The sequence below is a fragment of the Salarias fasciatus genome, chromosome 4 (genome assembly GCF_902148845.1).
Source record: "Salarias fasciatus chromosome 4, fSalaFa1.1, whole genome shotgun sequence".
Taxonomy (NCBI): Eukaryota; Metazoa; Chordata; class Actinopteri; order Blenniiformes; family Blenniidae; genus Salarias; species Salarias fasciatus.
The window spans coordinates 22,467,008-22,487,122 of NC_043748.1; the positions used below are offsets into that span (position 1 = coordinate 22,467,008).

General features: G+C 46.7%; 2 protein-coding genes across 2 annotated transcripts; one reads left to right on the forward strand and one right to left on the reverse strand.

Annotated features, from left to right (window-relative positions):
• Window positions 1–1,400: 1,400 nt before the first annotated feature.
• On the reverse strand, window positions 1,401–5,693 carry LOC115387445 (riboflavin-binding protein-like). Its single transcript, XM_030090155.1, has 6 exons — window positions 5,461–5,693; window positions 4,144–4,292; window positions 3,966–4,065; window positions 3,094–3,222; window positions 1,969–2,065; window positions 1,401–1,562 (listed from the first exon to the last, which is right to left on the reverse strand). The coding sequence occupies exons 1-6, from the start codon at window positions 5,691–5,693 to the stop codon at window positions 1,401–1,403; spliced, it is 870 nt and encodes a 289-aa protein (XP_029946015.1).
• A 9,472-nt stretch (window positions 5,694–15,165) lies between these two features.
• Window positions 15,166–20,093, forward strand: LOC115387626 (coiled-coil domain-containing protein 47). The gene is made up of 13 exons (XM_030090417.1): window positions 15,166–15,232; window positions 16,571–16,866; window positions 17,070–17,171; window positions 17,406–17,580; window positions 17,664–17,785; window positions 18,462–18,527; window positions 18,610–18,711; window positions 18,808–18,918; window positions 19,022–19,107; window positions 19,194–19,252; window positions 19,334–19,443; window positions 19,524–19,691; window positions 19,773–20,093. Exons 2-13 carry the CDS (start codon window positions 16,579–16,581, stop codon window positions 19,851–19,853), a joined length of 1,470 nt encoding a protein of 489 aa, XP_029946277.1. The 5' UTR covers window positions 15,166–15,232; window positions 16,571–16,578; the 3' UTR covers window positions 19,854–20,093.
• The last annotated feature ends 22 nt before the right edge of the window (window positions 20,094–20,115 follow it).

Sequence of the window (20,115 nt, forward strand, 5' to 3'; positions counted from 1 at the left end):
TCAGCGGTATTTTATATCCTTTCAGTGATTCCCTCCAGAATATAGAGCCTTTTCACATGTGACATTAAAGCTCACATATTGAGCAGTTATTGATTCAGACCAAACACCCGGATCCTGACCGGCATGTCAACAACAAACATGACCTGACGGCCACTTCTTGGTTCAGCTTAGGCGCCTAAACCACTTAGAAAGATTACCATCGAGACAATAATAAGCCTCTTTTGTTTGTGTAAAGTTACCACAAACTAATTAGTTCAACAACTTCCAGCTTCACGCTCCACCGGTGAGCAGCGAGGGCCGACTCGTCTGTGGGGGTCTTCAGGTGGGGAAATTCTTTCCTCACAGCTGTCGGATTGGTCCCACGACACCTCAGGGACTTGATCCAGTGACCTCTGGACCCCCTGAAGGCTCACATGGTTTCCTGATCGAGTCCTGTTTGAGGTTTATCAGGTAGATCTGCTTCTTGCTCTATGAAATTTAAGATATTTCAGTATTTCTTGGCTCACTTTGGAGGAAAGTAATCAGATTACAGCAGAAAATTCACATTGAGACTTTTTCAGTGATTTTCTAACCACACTGCTACTTTTCAGAGGCGTATCAACGAGATGTGGTCTGCAGCTAATTTTAAGTACCTGTGTAATCCATCACTTCGTTTCTGCTGGTATCGTTCTCTGGGTCTGATCCGCTGCTTCTGCAGGAGATGTGTTTCCTGCTGCAGGCGTAACCTCATTCCCACAAACCGGCAGCAGAAAATGTCTAAAGCCGAGATAAACCAGACCTTGGCTGGCCAAAGAATGTCCAATGAGCACAAAAAGAGAGCGAGGCGCCGAGTGCCAGGGGGTTTCAGCATGCACAGGATGTGCGTTCGCTGCCTTTTAAATGTATTAGCTTGTTTCTATGCAAATTCGCGTCCAACGCAGTCAGCATTTCCTAATCCCGTCCGTTCCGGTGTCTATTTATTCTGAAGACGCAGCCCGACTCGGAGTTTCCACCCAGCAGGTGAAACGCCCGGAGCTGAGGGGGGTGATTGATGCCACGACGGAGAGGTGTTTGCAGTTCAGCTTCCAGGAGCGCGAGCTCGTCCGCGGTGGCCGGCGAGGGAGGCGGCTCGCTGTGAAATCTCTCACTGCGAAAGTGAAGCGTGACCGCTGCGACCTCTGGAAGAGGCGGGCTCGGCTCAGAGAGGGGCCGGTTGGTTGAATGTGCTGAATGCAGAGACTCTTCTCTCTGGAAACTGAGCCGAAGCTTCAGGTTCTGCTGGAAATCGTCTCGGTTCCCTGCGTTTCATGGGCCTCGTGGCTGCTTTAGCTCCGTGGTGCCGCTTCATCCCGCGTGCCGTACGTTTGAGACGGAGCGTCGTGTGTGTGTGTGTGTGACAGTGTGTGTGTTCGCTGGCGGGCTCAGCTGCACACCAGCGCTCCGGCTCTCTTTAAATCACCCAGCTGGCCCCTGCCCGCTGAAGCAAGGCCGAGCCTTTTCACGCTCCAGCCCACAGCCGCCCGCCGCTCGCCCGCCGGCACACTGTGACACACTTTCTGACCTTCATACCTGCCCATGTGCAACTCCAAATGACAAAACCGGAGGTCAGCCGGTGGGATTGGACCCTCGGATTCGCCTCGGGGCCTCAGCCCGGGCGCCGCCGTGCTCCGCTCACATCTCGCTCAAACAGGCGGCGAAGCTCCACAATCTCAATCACAGCTCCCGACTCCAGATGGTTATTTTTTATATGTGTCCTGATCCTCAAAAATGTAAATCCATTTTTAACGGTGCTGATGAAAAACGAAATGATCAGACTTGTCTGTTCTGCTGTGAGATTTGAAATCTTGCTATTCTTGAGAATAACGATTTTTTTTTTTTTAATGAATCTTAAAAGCCTGTTAGACATTATGAAAGAGTTTGATCTTCAGTGAATGTTACTGCTTCACATCCTGCAGGCAGGAATGGACTCCTGAACCGCTGAAGTCCTACCTGCTGGTACTGGACACAGGTTCCGGTGCAGTTCTGTCCCCGGGGGTCTCTGGCCCAGTTACGAGCGCACGTCAGGTCCATCCTGCAGGCATCAAACCTGAAGAACCAGAGATCATGCGTCAAATAATGGAGCTTCTGCCGTTCTTGAGTGACTGAAGTGACCAGCTTTTGGCAGCACTGGATAAATGAACTGATGGTTCCATTATTGTATTTCTTGATCTCGTTTCCGTTGTCCGGCACGGTGGTGCAGTGGTTAGCACTCATGTGGATCTGAGTCAGAAATCTAAATGTGTTCATGTAGACACAGTCCACATCCCTACAACTGGAGTTACGTTTGTCGCTTCTACAGGCCGTAAATTGAACTATTCAAAAGAATCTGAAGCTTAAATGGAAGAAAACGACATCAGATCAATTATAGTGCTGTTAACTATCAACTGAAGGTTAAATCCAACACGAAATTCAACACGAAATGATGTCAGTTGTAAAAATATAATCATCTCCTTGAAGTGACTTCGAACACATAAGTATGTTTGAGTTCATCTACCATTTAGTAGAAAGACACAACATCAAACTGTTAATTTGTTTATCCCAGTTCTCTTCTGAATTATGATTATGAAGTCAAGTTACAACGCATTGTTTTTGCATTTTCAAAAAATTTTGCTTTCGCACGGCAACATTTTGAAAAAGATGCCCGTTAACACGGAAATGGTAGAAACGCTGAAAATGATGTTAGTGTTCATGCTGGGCCGCTAGGGGGCGCTGTTGTTTGTTTCTGTAACACTTCATGCAGAGAGACATGAACAGTGAGGACGTTAGCATGCACTGTGGTGAACATGTGCAGTGACCACGTCTCCATGGAGACGGAGCCCGAGTGTTTTCAGGGAGCTGTTTTCCCCTGTTTCCGGAGACGGTGTTCACAGAAAGTTCCACCTTGCGAGCAGTTCTCAAAAAGCTGCATTTTCGTCGTCTCCGAGTTGTGTTGCTGTGAAAACAGGCACCCAAAATGCGACGAAAGTTTTGCGTTTTCACTTGAGAACGTGTAAGGCGAGATGAAAGAACAGTGCCCAAAGAAAACTGACGTACGCACAGGTGGAACATGCAAACACCATATACTGACGCGCTCACCAGTCACGGCAGAAGCTGTGGCACAGCGGCACGGCCTGGATGTAGGAGCGGCGCTGGGGGTGTGGCCAGCGGGCGGCGTCCGGGGAGCAGCGGTAGAAACAGGAGACCCTCTTCAGGAAGCCTTCACACCTGAGGAGACGGACGGAGGTCGGTTCACACAGACGTACCTGACGAGCGCGACGCAGCCTCCTGCTGCTCTCTGGTGACCCCCGCAGGAAGGGCGCCCCGCATGTTGAGAACCGCTATCTTAACACTCGCTCAATCCCTCTTTCAATTCAGTGTTATTGATTAGGTTTGCGGCTGCAGTGACAAACTGAACAGTGGATTCTGACGTTTCCTCTGTTCGTCCACAGCAGCCTTTCGGGGATGAATTTCGTGGAGCCAGCGACCCTCTGGAGTGTTGTGCCGTTCGTCCCACAGAAAGCCAACGTCACACGGCTGAGGAGAAGCTTTGGAGGGAACGCGTATCACTAGGATAACCTCCATGACGCTGACACCCAGCTCGAGGATCCAGTAACAAGCAGAGCTGGAATTAAACCACAGTCCTTCCATATTGCTTCTCATCACTCCAATTATTTCTTTTCACAGTTTTGGTCTTTAATGATTCCTTCGATAGTAAAAATTTGACCCTTGGCGAGGCCGTACATGTTCACTGATAGTTTTTTTTTTCTTTTTCAGACAATAGAAACCCGATGAAGCTTCAAGCAAACCATTCAAAGAAACAACAAGCCTGAATCCTCCGACAAGAGTAAAGCTTCTCTTTGTTTCATTCATTCATTTTAAGACTAGACCCTGCAGGAACCTCATGAGGGGCAGCCCGGACACTGCAGTGAGCCAGCAGCAGAAGCATCAGACTGGAGGACCAGACTCACTCGGCGCTCAGCGGTCCACACTTGTCCCAGGGCTCGTTCTTGCTGCTGGCAGAGGGAAGGTAGGACACGTCCTGGATGTGCTCCTCAGAGCAGCAGCTGTCTGTCGGCAGCAGAGACAAACCGGCAGGTTTACCTGGAGGTCTTCCACCTGTGACTGTCAGGAGAGGGGGTCACTCACTGTCGGCGTACATCCCACACTCGCTCAGGTGAGGCTCCGGGCCGGGCGCCGCCTTGTGCTTCCCATCTTGAAGACACACCCCCTCAGAGCGGATGCCTCCTATCAGAGCCGCCGCCAGAGAGAGGCACAGGAGGAGCAGACGGGGGGCGGTGGCGGTGGCGGTGGCGGTGGCGGCCATCTCTGGAGGAGAGGGTCGGCGTGATGAGTCCAAACAGGAACCCTGCGGTGAACACCACATCAAAGCTTGCGTCCTCGCCGCCCAAACACACTGAAGGCGCCGTCAGAGCGCCGCAGGGCTCAGGGTGCGCGTGCTCACCCGGCGTTGGGTGACCTGCAGGTCAGGGCGAGGCCTGCGTGTGTGACCTACAACTCGGGGTGAGCCTAATTAGGTGGGACTGGGGCGCCGTGCTGGGATGGATGACATGCGCCGTCGTTTAATCTGACAGGCGGCTGCAGGATGTGGGAGCCTACATAACACAGAATTACACAAATCTGTTGGACACGGACGCAGGGCGCCGGACGCGCCGGTCCTGATCGCGCCCGACAGACACACGCTGTGACCCACTAAGACGGAAATACAGATAGGAAACAAACAGCGGAGGAGAAGCCCCGAAAGCAGAGTTTTTAAATAACATTAACCCCCCAAACTCCCAAAGTCATAGGGAATGAATGAAAAGGTTTAATATACCCCAATAAATGGTGATGGCAGCAAAGATTGTTAAATTGAAAAAAGAAAAATAGCTTTTCCAGGGAAAAGTGTGAAAATGCTTAAAACAAGCAAACATACAAATTATTAAAATCCAAAAATTTTAACTACTGTGGCATTGATGCCAATTTGGAAAATATCTTACTTACAGTGAAAATAAATAAACGTCTGATAAATGTATAAATAAGCTTTTTCTAAGTTTCATCACTTATGTAATAATAACAAAAAAAAAGGGACTTTTTTCCAGGTGTCACACGGAACGTTTGGCTGCCTTAATTAATCCCAGATTTACATATAATCTGTGAAAAGAAGAAAAAAACGAAACAGGATTTTGTCAATTTTGTCGTTTTTTTTACGATTAATCGACTAAAATAACAGAGCGCTGGGTTAAAATACAAGATGTCGCACAATTAAAGACTTTTAAAAGCCTTAAATAACGTCGTGGATGTAAATGTTTTGGATTCACGATTGAGACTTTTAAAAAGTTTAATATGAAAGAGCGGCGGATGTTTCATGGTTATTATGTAAGCAGGTTTCCTTCCTCGGATCAGCAGGAGACGGTGTCCTGTCCGTCTGATGGATGCGCGGTGTTTTTGTTTTTCGTCCGGTACCTGTCGGTGGAGAGCGGCTCTCGGTGCGGATCGGCGGCCGGGCTCTGCGCTCGGTTCCCGGCGTGCGGCGCTGGACGCGGCGGCTCCTGGCGGCTCCTGGCGGCTCGGTGTCCGGTGTGCGTGTGTCCTGCGCTCCGCTGCCCGGGGGCCGCTGCTCGCCACTTTGTCACCGGTTTATATGAAGACATTTCAGCCTCCTCCAGCGGGCGGCTCGCCCCCTCCCTCTGCCCCATGCTGGGGTTCCTCCCTCTCCTCCCCCTCCCGCTTCTGAACGGACCGGGCTCCCTCCTTTTAATCTCCCAATAGGATGTTTACCAAATCCTCCCTGCTGACAGCTTTCCTCCCGTCCAGTCCAAGTCCTGCTGCAGACCGAGGGGCTGAAAACAAAATGAATTCCCAGGTGGAGATTTGCTCCTGGCCTCCATCACAGGTGATGCTGAGTCACACCTGTCCTTCCTCTCCTCCTCCTCCTCCTCTCCTCCTCCATCCTCTCTCACTGAGGTTCAGGCAAGATTTAATACTGCGTGATCTGCTGAGGACAGAGAACACAAATCTCTGCCTGTTGCAAAAAAAAAAAGCCCACAGAGGTCACTTCAGCTCGTCTTTCACTCACCGTCGGTGAATCGTGATTCGTTGTCTGCAGAACCCCTTTCCCCCTCACAGCGTTGTCATGTTCGCCGCCTTTTCATCTCCTCTTCAGCTAAACGTTGGCTGATGTTTGGTTTAATACTCTGAGCACTGTTGTCGTGTAAAGAGACTCTTGAAAACAGGAACCTTTAACAAAACACTGGAAAGGACCAAAGCTTCAGCTGGTGTGAACCATCGGCGTCGGATCATGTTTATCTTTCGCTAATCTGTATTAGAACTAAATTCCATTTCAGCAGTGGAAGTGGACACAGACCAATTAGAATGAAATAAAACCATTTCAGCTAATTGATGGTGTTAAGATGGATTGATTATCTTTTTTCGTCTTCTGACATCATGGAAGCAGAAGGTCATTTCAGGACGTCGTCCATCCATATAGAAAAATGGCGGAGGTGTTGTTGTGTCTTGAACCTCCAGTCCAGGTCATCAGACCCGAGCGCCGGCCCACCCCCAGCTCGGCGGCGGTTCAGTGTGTCCTGCTCCTGCTCCTGCTCCTGCTCCTGGCTTTTAATCTCACCTCCCCTTGGCTGCCGTGCCGTGGCCGTGCCGTGCCACCTAATCCCTGGCTGGATGCTTGTGTGGCTCTGAATGCCCTCCCAAGGCTTTTCACCACGCAGGGAGCAGATGGAGAGCGTCTTGTGGCCTAGATACACCCGCCTAAAAGCCCGGGCTGCAAAATTGGGGACATGTCTTGACATAATTGTTTTTGGCAACAGAAACATGAACCGACCAGCAGATTGGCCATTAAATAACCCAGATGAACACGTCTCGGCGGAGAATCCACTCCAGAGGGAACGGGGGCTCGCCCGGGCCCGCCGGCCACCAGACGGTTTCGTAACGAGCGAGGGTCTTCGCCGCAGAACACTTTATTTCTGGGGGGGGAGGCGCAGGAGCGAGGAGGCGACAAAAACCGCTCTTCATCGAGTAATTAGAGGAAGAATAACGATATCCTTTGTTCCGGAGCTATTCCGGGAACAGAATGAGGGAGGAACAAAGCGGGGCCATCGCCGCTCTCTGTGTACCCTCATCGTTCATTTAGCAGGGTCAGCCGCCACCTGCTTCTGAGACTTGGGGACGGCCTGCGGCTGGCAGGCGCGCCGCCGGGCCTGTTGACCTCACTAACTGACATTCCTGTCAACCCATGGGAGCCTCTTTGATTGTCAGCACTGACCTATTTAGTGGCCGTCCGACGGTTTTTTAACACACTGCTCAGTTTCATTCCATGGAAATTCTCAAAGGGAAAAGAAAGGGGCGATCTGAGGCTCCGCTTCACCGCAGAGAGTTGGGGTAGTTTCTGAAAACAACGTTTGTTTTCATGGAAACGGCAGAAACATGCAGGCTTCATGTCGGCCACTAGTGGGAGCTGTTCCTCACACAGCCGAGGTGTAGCAGCGTCTCTGAGTGTCTCCGAAAGGTTGTGAGAGTCGGAGTGTTTTCAAAAACGTTCCACACGGAGACCCATTCTCAGAAGGTTTCATTTCTTTTTAGTGCGAATGGATCCTCAGTCTGATCGAGGGGTGAGGGATCCTGTCACCATGTTGATATTTTCGCTTGTGCTTGCCTTGTTTTCCTCATGAACTGCCTCATTTTTCCCTCATCTCCTCAGTTTTCATGTTGCTCTGAGTTTAGTTTGTCATTTTCTGTCCATTTTCAGTCTCGTTTACTGGAGCTGTGTCTGATTATCCTTGATTGCAGTCATGTGCCTCCTCTGTAACATCTCCATTCATTTGTTGTGTCTGAACTGTTTGTCTGGTTGTGTTACATTCCGGAGACGATTATTGGAGAACATGTTTGGGTCCTGATGAATTCTGGATTATAATATATTGTCCTGCTTCTCCAGCATGTTGAGGACACTCAGCTGCAGTCGTGTCACTTTGTAACATCTGCTGGTGAATGAAGCTGCTGGAGTGAGTTTGGGAGCTGCTCCCAGCAGAAGGTCCCGCTTCATGAAACTTCAGTTGAAAGAAATGTCAATTGGTCAAATACCGAGCTGGGCATTCGATAGTGTTGTAGTTTATTGAGGTGGATGGAAGAATGAATGAATGAATGAATGAATGGATGTTTGAAGCGTTCACCTCTGTGATTGTTAGCATGAATGGAGATAGACTGAACTTCCATTCAGGCCCTCTTCCCCCCCCCCCCCCCTGGTTTCTCCACAGTTATCTAATGAAGGACCTTGGCTGAAACTGCTCTTTCCCTTTAAATCGTTTATCTATTTATTTCTGTCCTCCAACCTGCTGTGACCTTTGTGTCTGAGCTCTTGCGATGTAATCAGGGGCCGACAGCAAATCAATTCAAGCCACAGAGAGAAATCTGCTCTCAGACGTTTCAACATTCACTCAGTCAGTGTTTCAGGTCGCAGGGATTTTTTTTGTTCCTGTCATTTATTTCTGTAATGACAAGTGAAGGGACAGACTTCTTGACATCACAACCACACAGATAGATTTTAAAGGCAACTTTATGAGGTCTGTCACAGAAACATGCAGGTGAGACAACAGTGTCAACACTCATCCATCGAGCGCCACGGAGTCTTGAGCGTCCGTGGTTTCCTGCTCTGGAGGAATGTGCTCAGTCATTTCTCAGCGCTCAGCTCAGACCCTGAGGCAGTCCCACTCCTCCATCCTGTGGTCAGCTGACGGCACTGCACGGACCCCGCTGCTCTCCGTTCACAGAAACCCCTTCATCAGCATCAGCGCCTCCCGTGGAGCTCACATCCTCCCCGGACGGTCGGACGGATGGACTGAAGGTCGTTCCTTCATCCCGGCCGCTCGGCTAGTTCCCGTTGGGTCTCATCCGTCGCTCCTGGATGTTTTCCACAGGTTCATGCTCAGGGCGGCGACGGCGTAGGTGGACAAGATGACGATGGTGCTCCCCACGAACTGCGACGAGGCTCCCCGCTTGGTCACAAACCTGATGGCGCCGCGCCTGTTCAGGCAGGCGTCGGCGGCGTCCGCAGTATGGCCGACGGGCTCCATCCTCACTGCTGCGTTCTTCACCGCTCTTCCTTGTCTGTCCGCCTTTCCCCCTCCAAACGTGGGCTCTTTATCTACTCCTGAAAATCCCTCAGACTCTGCCGAGTGCCAGCATACGTCAGTGACACCTGACGGAGGGAGCGAGGCCTCCCGCCTGCAGGCGGTGCAGACGGCGCTCAATAATAGACCGGCAGCAGGCATTCAGTCTGACCTTCCTGGAGCCGCGACAACAAGAAGCAGAGATAATCTGTAATCTATACCTAATCCTTACCAACAGTCTGCTGCCGAGTCACTCAGTCTTCATCATACTGAGCTTTAAACAATCATAGTCCTCCCAGAGCAGGGCCCTGGGATTTAACTACCAGAAACACATGATCTGCTCATGAGGAAGAACCGAGTATCACGTCTCATCTTTCAGCCCTGAACATCAGCTGATGATCAGGTTAACTCAACACAAGTTTTCTCCATAAATCATTTCTTTGCAGAAAAAACACAATATTAAATATTGTGCTCACGTCCAAAGCAGTATGTTTCTGTTATTTGCAGTTGCTTCTACAAACTGGTTTCAGGTTTGCAGCTTTGATGAGTGTTCTTTTTGATGACCTTTCACACTGAAAAAGCATCCAGAGGTCACAGCCACAACGGGCCGCAGTGCTTCAGTGATTTACCACAGAAACAAACACATTCTGTCACATCATGCGTCTATATTTAAGGCGGAATGCTGCTTGTCTGCAGTTTGATGCACGCTGACTGCATGATAGGATTGAGTGGTTTGAACTCTTCTGCCCCAAATAGACCAATAAAAAAAAAAAGTTAAAAATTAAGTAGGGCTGTCAAAAATAACGCGTTATGGCGTTAATTAATTTATGTAATCAATCTCATTAAAATTTTTAACGCATGCGCATCATGAGAAGCGGTGCGGCGACGCGCGGAGCACGTACAAATACACTACACACACAGACATTATGTTACGGTGTGCATGTTTTAGTTTTTTGAATATTTGTTTTATTCGGAGCCTTCAATATAAAACACATCTCGTGTTGAATATATATAATCATGTCCTGTCGTTTTTTTGCTAATGCAATACAGGAAAAAAAGCGTATATTTCAGACATAGTTGGAAATTGCGATTATTTGTGATTAATCATGAATAATTAATTTGTAAGCTGGTGATTAATTCTGATTAAAAATTTTAATCATTTGACAGCCCTACAAATAATTGACAAAATAATTAACTTTTAAATTTTGGAGATGCACATGTAACTGGGAAACAGCATAAAGACAGATCTGATCTGATGAGTGGCGAAGAAAAGCTTTTTTTTAAACTTTTGTGGACAACCAAAACTGCCGTCACTCATTCGACGGAGTTATTTTTTCCCCGTTTCCAGATTACTGTTATTGATCTCCTGTTCACTCCCTCTGATCGGCAGGCAGTAGCTGGGGCTGAATGTCCTTGTGAAGGATTTCCTTGAGAGGAAGAGTCTCCTGCCAGGCATCCAGACGAGCTGCAGACATGGACGGACGGCTGAAGCAGGGCCTGACAGTGGACGTTTCCCCCACAGCTCTCATTCTGAGATGACACCTCAGTGGACGCCGATCAATAAATGAGATAGAATCATTTTTTCCACCTTGCCTCCAGGTTTTTCTGCTGCTCCTCTTCTGTGATTACCAAAATGGACAAAGCACCTCATCAGATCTGTTGGTTTGTTTATGGTTTCAGGAATCAGAGGCTTCAGACTTCTGGGCGTCCTTGATTACGTGTAGCAGGTCAGTGTTGATCAGCCTGATGTCAGAGCTGCAGCAGTGTCCTTGTCTGCTTTTTGGATGTGCGCTGGCCGTTCTTGCAGGACTGTGCGTCACTGTAATAGGCTTAGTTGTGAGTTTGGGTAGGTCGTCCAGTCGACTGTTCTAATTGCCTAAAACCTCTGCGTCTGTGCCAATGTTTTAAAACTGCACCTGATTACTGACTGATGCAAGAGTAGAAAGAGCTATTGAAGAGGCTACGTTTCAAAAAATCCACCAATAAAAATGGACACAAATGTGTGGATTAGCAGCACAATGATGACGGAAATCTCAGAAATCAAAATCCATCCTGTTACCAGTGATCATGCAGCAGTGTCATTTACTCTAAGAAATAATGCTGGAGATCTAATACATCATTACAAAGAGATCCTGACTTCATCAGCGAGCTTAAGAGAGAAAGGTCTATATGTTTAGAAACTAACCATTTACCAGGCACCTAAGAAACCCTACTGGGAGACGACACGGTAGACGTCAGTAAGAACGTACCGTATTGGCCCGAATATAAGACGATGTTTTTTTCCAGAAATTGGATCCTCAAAAGTGGGGTCGTGTTATAATCGCGGACTTACGGTAGATGGTCAATACGCATCCGCGCCGCTAGATGGAGCCAAAGTATCACTGACCAGAGAGCGCGTGGAGCGATGAAATGAGATCAAATGACCTGATGAAAAATGGCGGATCATCTGGAACAAAGGGGCTGAACGCTGGACAACTGAGCAAACAACAGAGGCGAAGTTATACCAACTTTAAACTGATGGTGATCAACGCAGCAGAGTCATCAAACTACTGCCAAGCCGCCAGGAGATCTGGTGGAGCAGAGCCTCGTTCTTATTGGAAAGCACAGAAAAAACGCCTACAGAATGCTAACACTATGAGAAAAGCTTTCCGTGGTCCTGAGAGCGACACTTCAGAGAGACTGATAGAAGGGTGAGTGAATATGTCACTGAAAAACGGACAGACTGGAATGTCCACCACCAGAGCCTGATTCAGCTGAAGAACTGGAAAGTTATTACATCATTTATGCAGTTTGGACCCCTGAGGCTTTCTTATTTGTTGCTTATTTTTTCTCTTATTTTGAGAAAGAGAATATATTTTTTATTCAATACTGTAGTAGTATTTTCTTCATTTATATCTCGTGAAATGTTACCCTCAAGTTGTGAGTTTTGAGTTTATAATAATTGTATAATAAAAAGTTGTTTTATGAGTGACCTTATTGTCTTCAGCATTTTTTTTTTTCACAAAATGATCTTTGAAAAATAGGGGTCGTGTTATAATCGGAGTCGTCTTATATTCGGGCCAATACGATAAGTTCACATTATGTCCAAACTGCATAGAATGTCATCCAAATAACAGTTTCTCTGGAGCTCCTTCCTTGTTTTCTCTATTTTTTTCTTTCCTCTGGTATTAACATTAAAGGTGCTGTAGGCAGGATTTTGCTAATCAATGCTAATTTTCTGTGTTTTCTTTGGATTAAATGTTAGAGTATCCATTGATATCCTTTAGGAGTGTAGCATAATTGCACTACCACGAGGGCGCAGCATTTCCATCTGTCTCTGTTCTGAGCTGAAAAGGAATCTGACAGCTCCAGGTATCTTTGACCAATCAGAAGAGCCCTGAGGCTCTAACCGTGATTGGTCGAGGGGCGTTCGTCACACGTTCTTGTGGGAGGGGCTTAACTTGCTTAAGGGCGTGATGTCAGAGAAAACAGGACAGGATTGGCTGTGCTGGGTTTCAAATCGCCATCTTAGATGGGTCAAATCGCCATCTTGCTTAGGTAAACCTAAGCAAGATGGCGGAGATGCGGAAATCCTGCCTACAGCACCTTTAAGTGTGTTCATTCAGAAGCTGTCTTTGCCTTTTGCACAGCATCACCAGATTTCCCATCATGCCAGTCTGGCGGTGTGAAAGCCTGAGGAATATATGGAAATAAAGGTGTCCAAAATGGAAAAAAATGTACATAAACGGGACAAGACTTGTGTTTTATGTTAAAAAGGTTTTAAAGAAGATACAGTTTGCCTTTTATATCACATACAGTAGTTTTGAAATCTCTGAAATCTCATATCTCTCAATGTATATTTCTACTCTGAATTTTATTGTAAGCAGTTTGTGTCAGTAAACTATTTTATATAAAAATCTCTTTGATTTGAAGTTTCTCAGCCATTTGAATTGGTCAGGATGGACCTCATTGGCCAGCTTTCATGCACGGACAATGGATAGAAGTATATCTGTGCCATGATGGACTACTTCACCAAATCGCCACAGGTTTATCTGTTAAAAACCATGAAATTTACCAGTCTACCATGAAATTTATCCTCTAATTTGAAGCCCCCAAGAGGATTCTGACTGACCAGGGGCAGGAGTTTGTCAATGCTCTAAGTGCTTCAGTCCAAGGCCCAATCTGGCAAAATGTTGTTAAAGCGATACTTCAACATTTTAGCAAATTGGCCCATTTAGTGCAATTCTTAGTCATTTCAAACAGTATACTTACTTTTTGTGAGGGCGAGCTGTTGTTTATTCAGAGGTGAGTCGGGGAAGGTTTTCGGGACGGACACAATGGAAGTGGATGGTATTTTGGTTCCCCCTCGTCAAACTCATCAAATACACAATCCAACAACCCCAAAACACTTTGTTGGGCAAATTATAATCCGCGCATTCACTACGCTGTGAAATATTAATGCAAAATTACGAGATTGAGTTGTTTATGCGAAGATTGCTACGACGGAACTACTTGTCTGGGCGTAGTGATTTCAAAAGAAAAGTAGTTCCCAGTATTTGCTTCAGTGTCGTAACGCTACAATATTATTGTTGGTGTTCCACAGCGTAGTGAATGTGTGGATTATAATTTGCCCACGAAGTGTTTTGGGGTTGTTGGATTGTGTATTTGATGAGTTGATGAGGGGGAACAAAAATACCGTCCACTTCCATTGTGTCCGTCCCGAAAACCTTCCCCGACTCACTTCTGAATAAACAACAGCTCGCCCTCACAAAAAAAGTAAGTATACTGTTCGAAATGACTAAATAATTGCGGTAAATGGGCCAATTTGCCAAAATGTGAAGTATCGCTTTAAAGTAATACATGCTGCTTTTATCATGCTATTTTAATGTCATGCTTTATGTCTCAGTTAAAATAACAACACCTTTTTTTCCTTTGAATTATCTTGTAGTTGTGGCATTATGTGTGAAACATGACAGTCTGTTTTTTGGAACTGTTCATTATTCTTCAATTTTCCGTATGATTTCAGATTAACAAAAGGGTTTTGGCAAATTTTCAACATTAAAAGAAGCCTCTGCTCGTCACACACCACCCGCAAACTAATGGACTGGCTGAGCGCTGAATGGAACAATTCAGTTGTAAATCAGTTTTTATAGCATCTTCCCACTGACAATTTAAATGGAGTAATACTAGTTGGAAACATCTTTCAAATCATACATGTCAGTATTTTAGCATGTCCTTTATTCTCAGAGCCCTGAGCAAAGCAGTTGGCCAGCATCCTGAACTTCTCTTCTTTTGCTTGTTAGATTTAGTTATAAATCAATCTTTATAAGTATTAAAAGTCCTTGGCATCATACTTTATCTGTGATTTCTGGCAGAGGTGAAAAATAGGCAGAAATAATCTTTACCCCCCTCATATCTTTGGATGGAAGACACTAAAACTGCTTCATAGTCACAAGTCAAAAAATGAAAAATGTGTGAACGCTGCTGAAGTCGAAAAACGTACAGAAACATCTGTGCAAAGACAAAATGTCAAGAAAACAAAGATATAAGTAGAAAAACACAAGAATGAGCCACAAACAAAAGGCCTGGAAGATTCTACAAAGATGGTCCATTTATTGGTAAAGAAAAGATATGGGTGTCACAGTAGATTGTGAATTGTAATAATACGAGTAGGTATGAAGAAACATGTTTGTTACATTGTATTCAATTTGTTATTTTTAACTTTTTTTAATCTTGTTGCATAATATATTCACATAGGCTGGATGAAATACAAAGTTTTAAGAAATAAACGGTATGAAAGGTATTTTAAAACGTTTTAGTTTTCAAATAGTTTTATTCTAGCTATTAAATACACGTCTTCTTTCCATTATACTATTATTATCATCGTCGTGTAAGTAGTGCTATTGGTAAAGATAGTTGTTATTAATTGGTATTAATTTAAATGTCACGGGCGTCAAGACGGAGCCCTTCAAAATAAAACTTTCCTACTGAAGCACTTGTGAGCTTATCCGGTACTTTTACTTTGAAGTCTCCTCTCTCTTCCGGTCCGTTAGCTTGCTAGCTGTTAGCCGTCAGGCCCACAAGGACGGTCCTCAATCTGAGCCAGCGCTGTTGTTCTTGTCACGGAGAGGCTGCAGGTGAGCTGCTGGGCTGCTTTGTCCGCATGTTTTAGTGTCATTCCTTTCGTTTTGTTGACATGTTAAAGGTTAAAAATGATATTTTGCGCTCTCATTGTAGCTCACACGACGAGCTGTATGCTAGTTAGCCACTGTTAGCATGCTAATCCAGATTTACTCCTGGCTGAAGGAGAAGTGATGGGGGGGGGGGGGGGGGTTTAGTGACTTTATCACAGCTTGTGGGCTAATCCCACATACGCAGAGTGTGACATATTGATAATTTGGACTTTGAAATCGTGTAGAAGTCTGGGGAAATTAAACTCGGTGCTTAATTTTAGCTGTCAGCTGTTACTCCAGATTCACTGACTCAGTTCGGCTGTTTGAAGTTTTGTTGGTGATCTGGTCTGTAACTGTGTCACTTCAGGCCATGCTGTCCGGTCGCCATTTAGGTCTGGTCTCATTGGAAGTGATCTCAGTCATTGTTTTTCAGGTAGTGTCAGTCCGGGGGGGCAGTGTCCCTTGAAGGACGTTTCACCTGGAGACTCATTACAGGAGGAAGTAATGGTTAACTTGGAAAGTAAGCCATTAGCTAGTTTACCCTGTCAGTAAAGAAAACCTTTTATTAAACTCACATTTGACTTCTGTTGTTGTGAAGATGTGTACAACCCCTTTCCCTGCAAAGATCAGAAGTTTCAAACGATTTTATAATCTTACTTTCTGAATCGTGAGGATGATTTTTCCCTCCTGACTCAGTGGTTTTGATTATTGCATTCTTGATCACACAACTAAGATTTGTCGTTTTCATTTGACAGGAATCACAGCAAGTGTTGTGTTTGATCGCTGATATCAAAAAGATTGATATTGTTTAAGTACAGGAAGGTAGAGTTGTTTGACTTTCAGGTGAAAATTCAGGATGAATCTGAAATACACCCTGACTTTTACAGTTGAACTTAATGTTGCTGTCGCTAAACTTTTAATTGAAATGTTGCAGCACTTTCTGCATAACTTAGTTATCTGCTCCTTTACGTTGTGTCGAGTTTGCATGTTCTTTCTGTACATGGGAGTTTATTTTGTGGTTTATCTCTCTGTCTCTCACAGTCTATAAATAAGCTTGTTTAAATTTTTCGTCTTGACCTCCTTTGTCGCTACATTTGAAGTGAAAACGCATCGTTTCTCTGTTTCAGCAGAGTTTCACATTTACACGGCAGCGTTATGGAAACTGTCTGTTTTTGTATTGAAACATTAATAAAAGGAGAACATGGACATGGAGCGCTTTGGCCTCCTGCCTGCAGACGTTCTGTCTTCGCCCTTATTTTCACTTTCTGTTGCCTCAACTCTGCGTCCCGCCGTGTCCTGCAGGTCCCGCCATGCGGAGCGCGTATCTCCTCATCCCCGCCCTCCTGGTCCTCCTGGCCATCCCCGTCTCCAGGGGACGCTACAACGACGACTTCGACGACGGGGAGGACCTGGCGGACTTCGACGACAACGACTTCGCTGAGTTTGAGGACATGAACGACGACCAGGCGGCCGAGGCGGAGACGGCGCCCCCGCCTCGCGCCTCAATGTCGTCGCAGCCGGACGAAGACGAGGACGAGGATGAAGCCACTGTTGAGCTCGAGGACGGTCAGGATGGCTTCGAAGACTCAGAGACACAGGTACAGCTCATTATTTATTAAAAAAAAGAATCTAATCTGTCTCCACCTTGAATTTATTTGACATCTGTAAAATGTGAAACTATATGAAGCTTTTTTATGTAGAAATAATACTGACTGGTGTTTTTGTCTTTCCCATATCATTTATTTCACTTTTAACTCCTTCAGTGATCATTGAGGCTTAATTCATTTTTGTGTCTCCTCAGGATCAAGACATGTTCAGCAAATATGACCAGGAGGAGTTTGAGGGGATTGGAGACATGGAGAAAACCAGCCACTCCATGAAGGACCACCTTATAATCCACACGGTAATCTTATTCCTGAAATCTCCTCAGGCGCAGGTTGTCTTCTGCTGGGTGTGATTTTCTGATCCAGCTGCCGATTTCTCCTCCGTCAGAGTTCTTTGTGGATGCTACTGATGTTGTGGCTGAGCTTCCTTTTGCATTCCTGATGCCTTTCTGACACCCGAGTCACTCGCCTGCAAATCGGAGAGATTACACATTTTCATTGATTTGTGTTTGATTGGCTCTGCTTGCCTGCAGGTTCCAGCACATCTGCAGAACAGCTGGGAAAGCTACTACATGGAGATCCTGATGGTGACCGGCCTGCTGGCCTACATCATGAACTACATCATCGGCAAGAACAAGAACAGCCGCCTGGCGCACGCCTGGTTCAACTCCCACCGGGAGCTGCTGGAGAGCAACTTCGCCCTCGTGGGTGAGCGCCGGCGCCCGCCTTCCTCTTCCTTCCTCTTCCTCCTCCCTGGATTAACACGAGGTGTTAAACGTTGGAATGTGCAGGTGACGACGGCACCAGTAAAGAAGCCGTGAGCACCGGGAAGCTGAACCAGGAGAACGAGCACATCTACAACCTGTGGTGCTCCGGGCGGGTTTGCTGCGAAGGCATGCTGATCCAGCTCAAGGTATCCACCGTCGCCTTGTGTTTTCCCACATTATCGAACCCTTCAACGGGCAGAGAAACTTTTTCAGCTGCTTTGCGTTTCTCCATAAGTTAAAGTATTTGCCAACATGCTAATTCTGACCACGACACTAAACATATATCAACCTTTTCATGATTAATAACAATAGAACTCAGTGGTTTACAGGAAGTAAAGAGGTAACATACAGATGTTTGATTTGGGTTAGTTCAGATTTTCCATGTAATGTTATTAAATGATCTGTGTAGAATAAGCGACCTTCTTTCCCCTCGCCCTCTCCGTCTCTCTGACCGGCAAACTAGCATTAGCCTCAGAATCATGCTGCTAGGATGAGTTTGGAAAAAGGTTTCTTTAAAGTTGGCTTCATGTTGAAACTTTTCATTTTCCATTGTTTTTGATGAAATATCAAGATTTTCTTCAGTTATACTCTGCACCACAGCAAAGAGATCTTTAAAGTTTGAATTTATAGGTTATTATGGCAGCATTTTACTGGTCGAACACACTCAGGATGAAATTGTCCTGCATGTGTCTGTTGAAGTGAAATGTGTTTGACGCTCCTGTGCTGTTCGTATTGCTCCACTCTGGCTTTGAGTCTTCGGTCTTGCCTCACTGTGCAGTCTGGTCCACTTGACAGTGGTGTCCTCACGTTAATGTGTTGCAGTTCCTGAAGAGGCAGGACCTGCTGAACGTTCTGGCCAGGATGATGCGGCCCGCCTGCGATCAAGTGGTACGAGCCGTCCGTTCGCTCTCGAGTCCGAACCTCCGCTGTAAACATGCCGCCTCACCCGGACGGCGCGTTTCTCTTTCAGCAAATCAAAGTGACCCTGAACGACGAGGACATGGACACGTTTGTGTTCGCCGTGGGCACGAAGAAGGCCATGGCCCGGCTGCAGAAGGAGATGCAGGACCTGGTGAGTAGCTTCCTCTCTTCACTTCTGCCTCCTGTATTTGTGAATTAAACTCACATCTCTCTCACTTTCCTGCTTCCCGCCGTTCCCCCACAACAGAGCGAGTTCTGCGGCGACAAGCCAAAGTCTGGGGCCAAGTATGGACTCCCCGACTCCCTGGCTATTCTGAGCGAGATGGGCGAGGTCACGGACGGTGTGATGGACAACAAGGTGACACCTGCGGCATCGCTTACAGTCGATCTGTTTCTGAAGTTCTGAGAACTCCTCATGAAAAAAACTGCTTCTCTTTCACTTCCTTCCTCTGTATTTTTAGATGGTACATTATATCACCAACCATGCCGACAAGATCGAGTCCATCCATTTCTCGGACCAATTTTCTGGTCCAAAAGTTATGCAAGAGTGAGTTTGGTGCTTTTTTTTTTTTTAATTCTTGTTCCAGCTGCTGATTTCTGCTCTCGGCTAACAGTTGTGCTGTTGTTTTCCAGGGAGGGTCAACCCTTAAAGCTGCCTGAGACCAAGAAGACTCTGCTGTTTACATTTAACGGTGAGCGTCCTGAGCGTCTCTGGACCAGACGGGTCGACGTCTGTCTTGTGTTTTCATGCTGTGGATGTTCTTTCGCTGCAGTGCCTGGCATGGGCAACACGTCTCCCAAAGACATGGACAGTCTGCTTCCTCTCATGAACATGGTGATCTACAGTGTCGACAAAGTGAAGAAGCTCCGCCTCAACCGAGAGGTGAGGACTGCAGCTCCTCGCCGCTCCTCCACGCGACGGGCGTGTTTGCTTCCGGTTGTAATCTCTCCGGTTGTTTTCAGGGCAAACAGAAGGCTGACAGGAACCGAGCCCGGGTGGAGGAGAACTTCCTGAAGCAGACCCACGCTCAGCGTCAGGAGGCGGCTCAGACCCGCCGCGAGGAGAAGAAGAGGGCCGAGAAGGAGAGGATCATGAATGAGGAAGACCCGGAGAGGCAGCGCCGCCTGGAGGTCTGAACCCAGAGATCTTGATGTCTGCAGAATAAACACGCCCGGGAGCTTTTCTTAAAAAAACGTCCTTTCTCCTCCCAGGAAGCAGCTCAGCGGCGCGAGCAGAAGAAGATCGAGAAGAAGCAGATGAAGATGAAGCAGATCAAAGTCAAAGCCATGTGAGCGATCACCACGGCGATGGGGGGGCGAGCGAGCCGCCCTCTCCTGCTGCGTCAGGCTCCGCCCTTCGTCACTCCGCCTGCTCCATCTCACGCCACGACTCGCCACGATCAAGTGAACTGTCTGTCGAATCAGAACACGTTTTCTTCATCAGATCCGTCACTTGTTTTGTTTCTTTTTTTTTTACCCCTCGCAGGCAGTTTCTGTTCATTAGAGCAAACCTAATAAAATGCACTGGAGTCTGTTGGGAAAACTGTGCCGTTTG

Bases quoted from the DNA above. Each gene is read 5' to 3' on its own strand.
- LOC115387445 (XM_030090155.1), bottom strand. From the start codon at position 5,693: ATGGGGCAGAGGGAGGGGGCGAGCCGCCCGCTGGAGGAGGCTGAAATG. The intron at 2,066-3,093 runs GTGAGCGCGTCA...CTGGTTCTTCAG, and splicing joins CACAGCTTCTGCCGTGACTG to GTTTGATGCCTGCAGGATGG. The intron at 1,563-1,968 runs GTAGGACTTCAG...TGTCATTTGGAG, and splicing joins CCTGTGTCCAGTACCAGCAG to TTGCACATGGGCAGGTATGA.
- LOC115387626 (XM_030090417.1), top strand. From the start codon at position 16,579: ATGCGGAGCGCGTATCTCCTCATCCCCGCCCTCCTGGTCCTCCTGGCC. The intron at 17,786-18,461 runs GTATCCACCGTC...AATGTGTTGCAG, and splicing joins GCATGCTGATCCAGCTCAAG to TTCCTGAAGAGGCAGGACCT. The intron at 18,712-18,807 runs GTGAGTAGCTTC...CCCCCACAACAG, and splicing joins AGAAGGAGATGCAGGACCTG to AGCGAGTTCTGCGGCGACAA.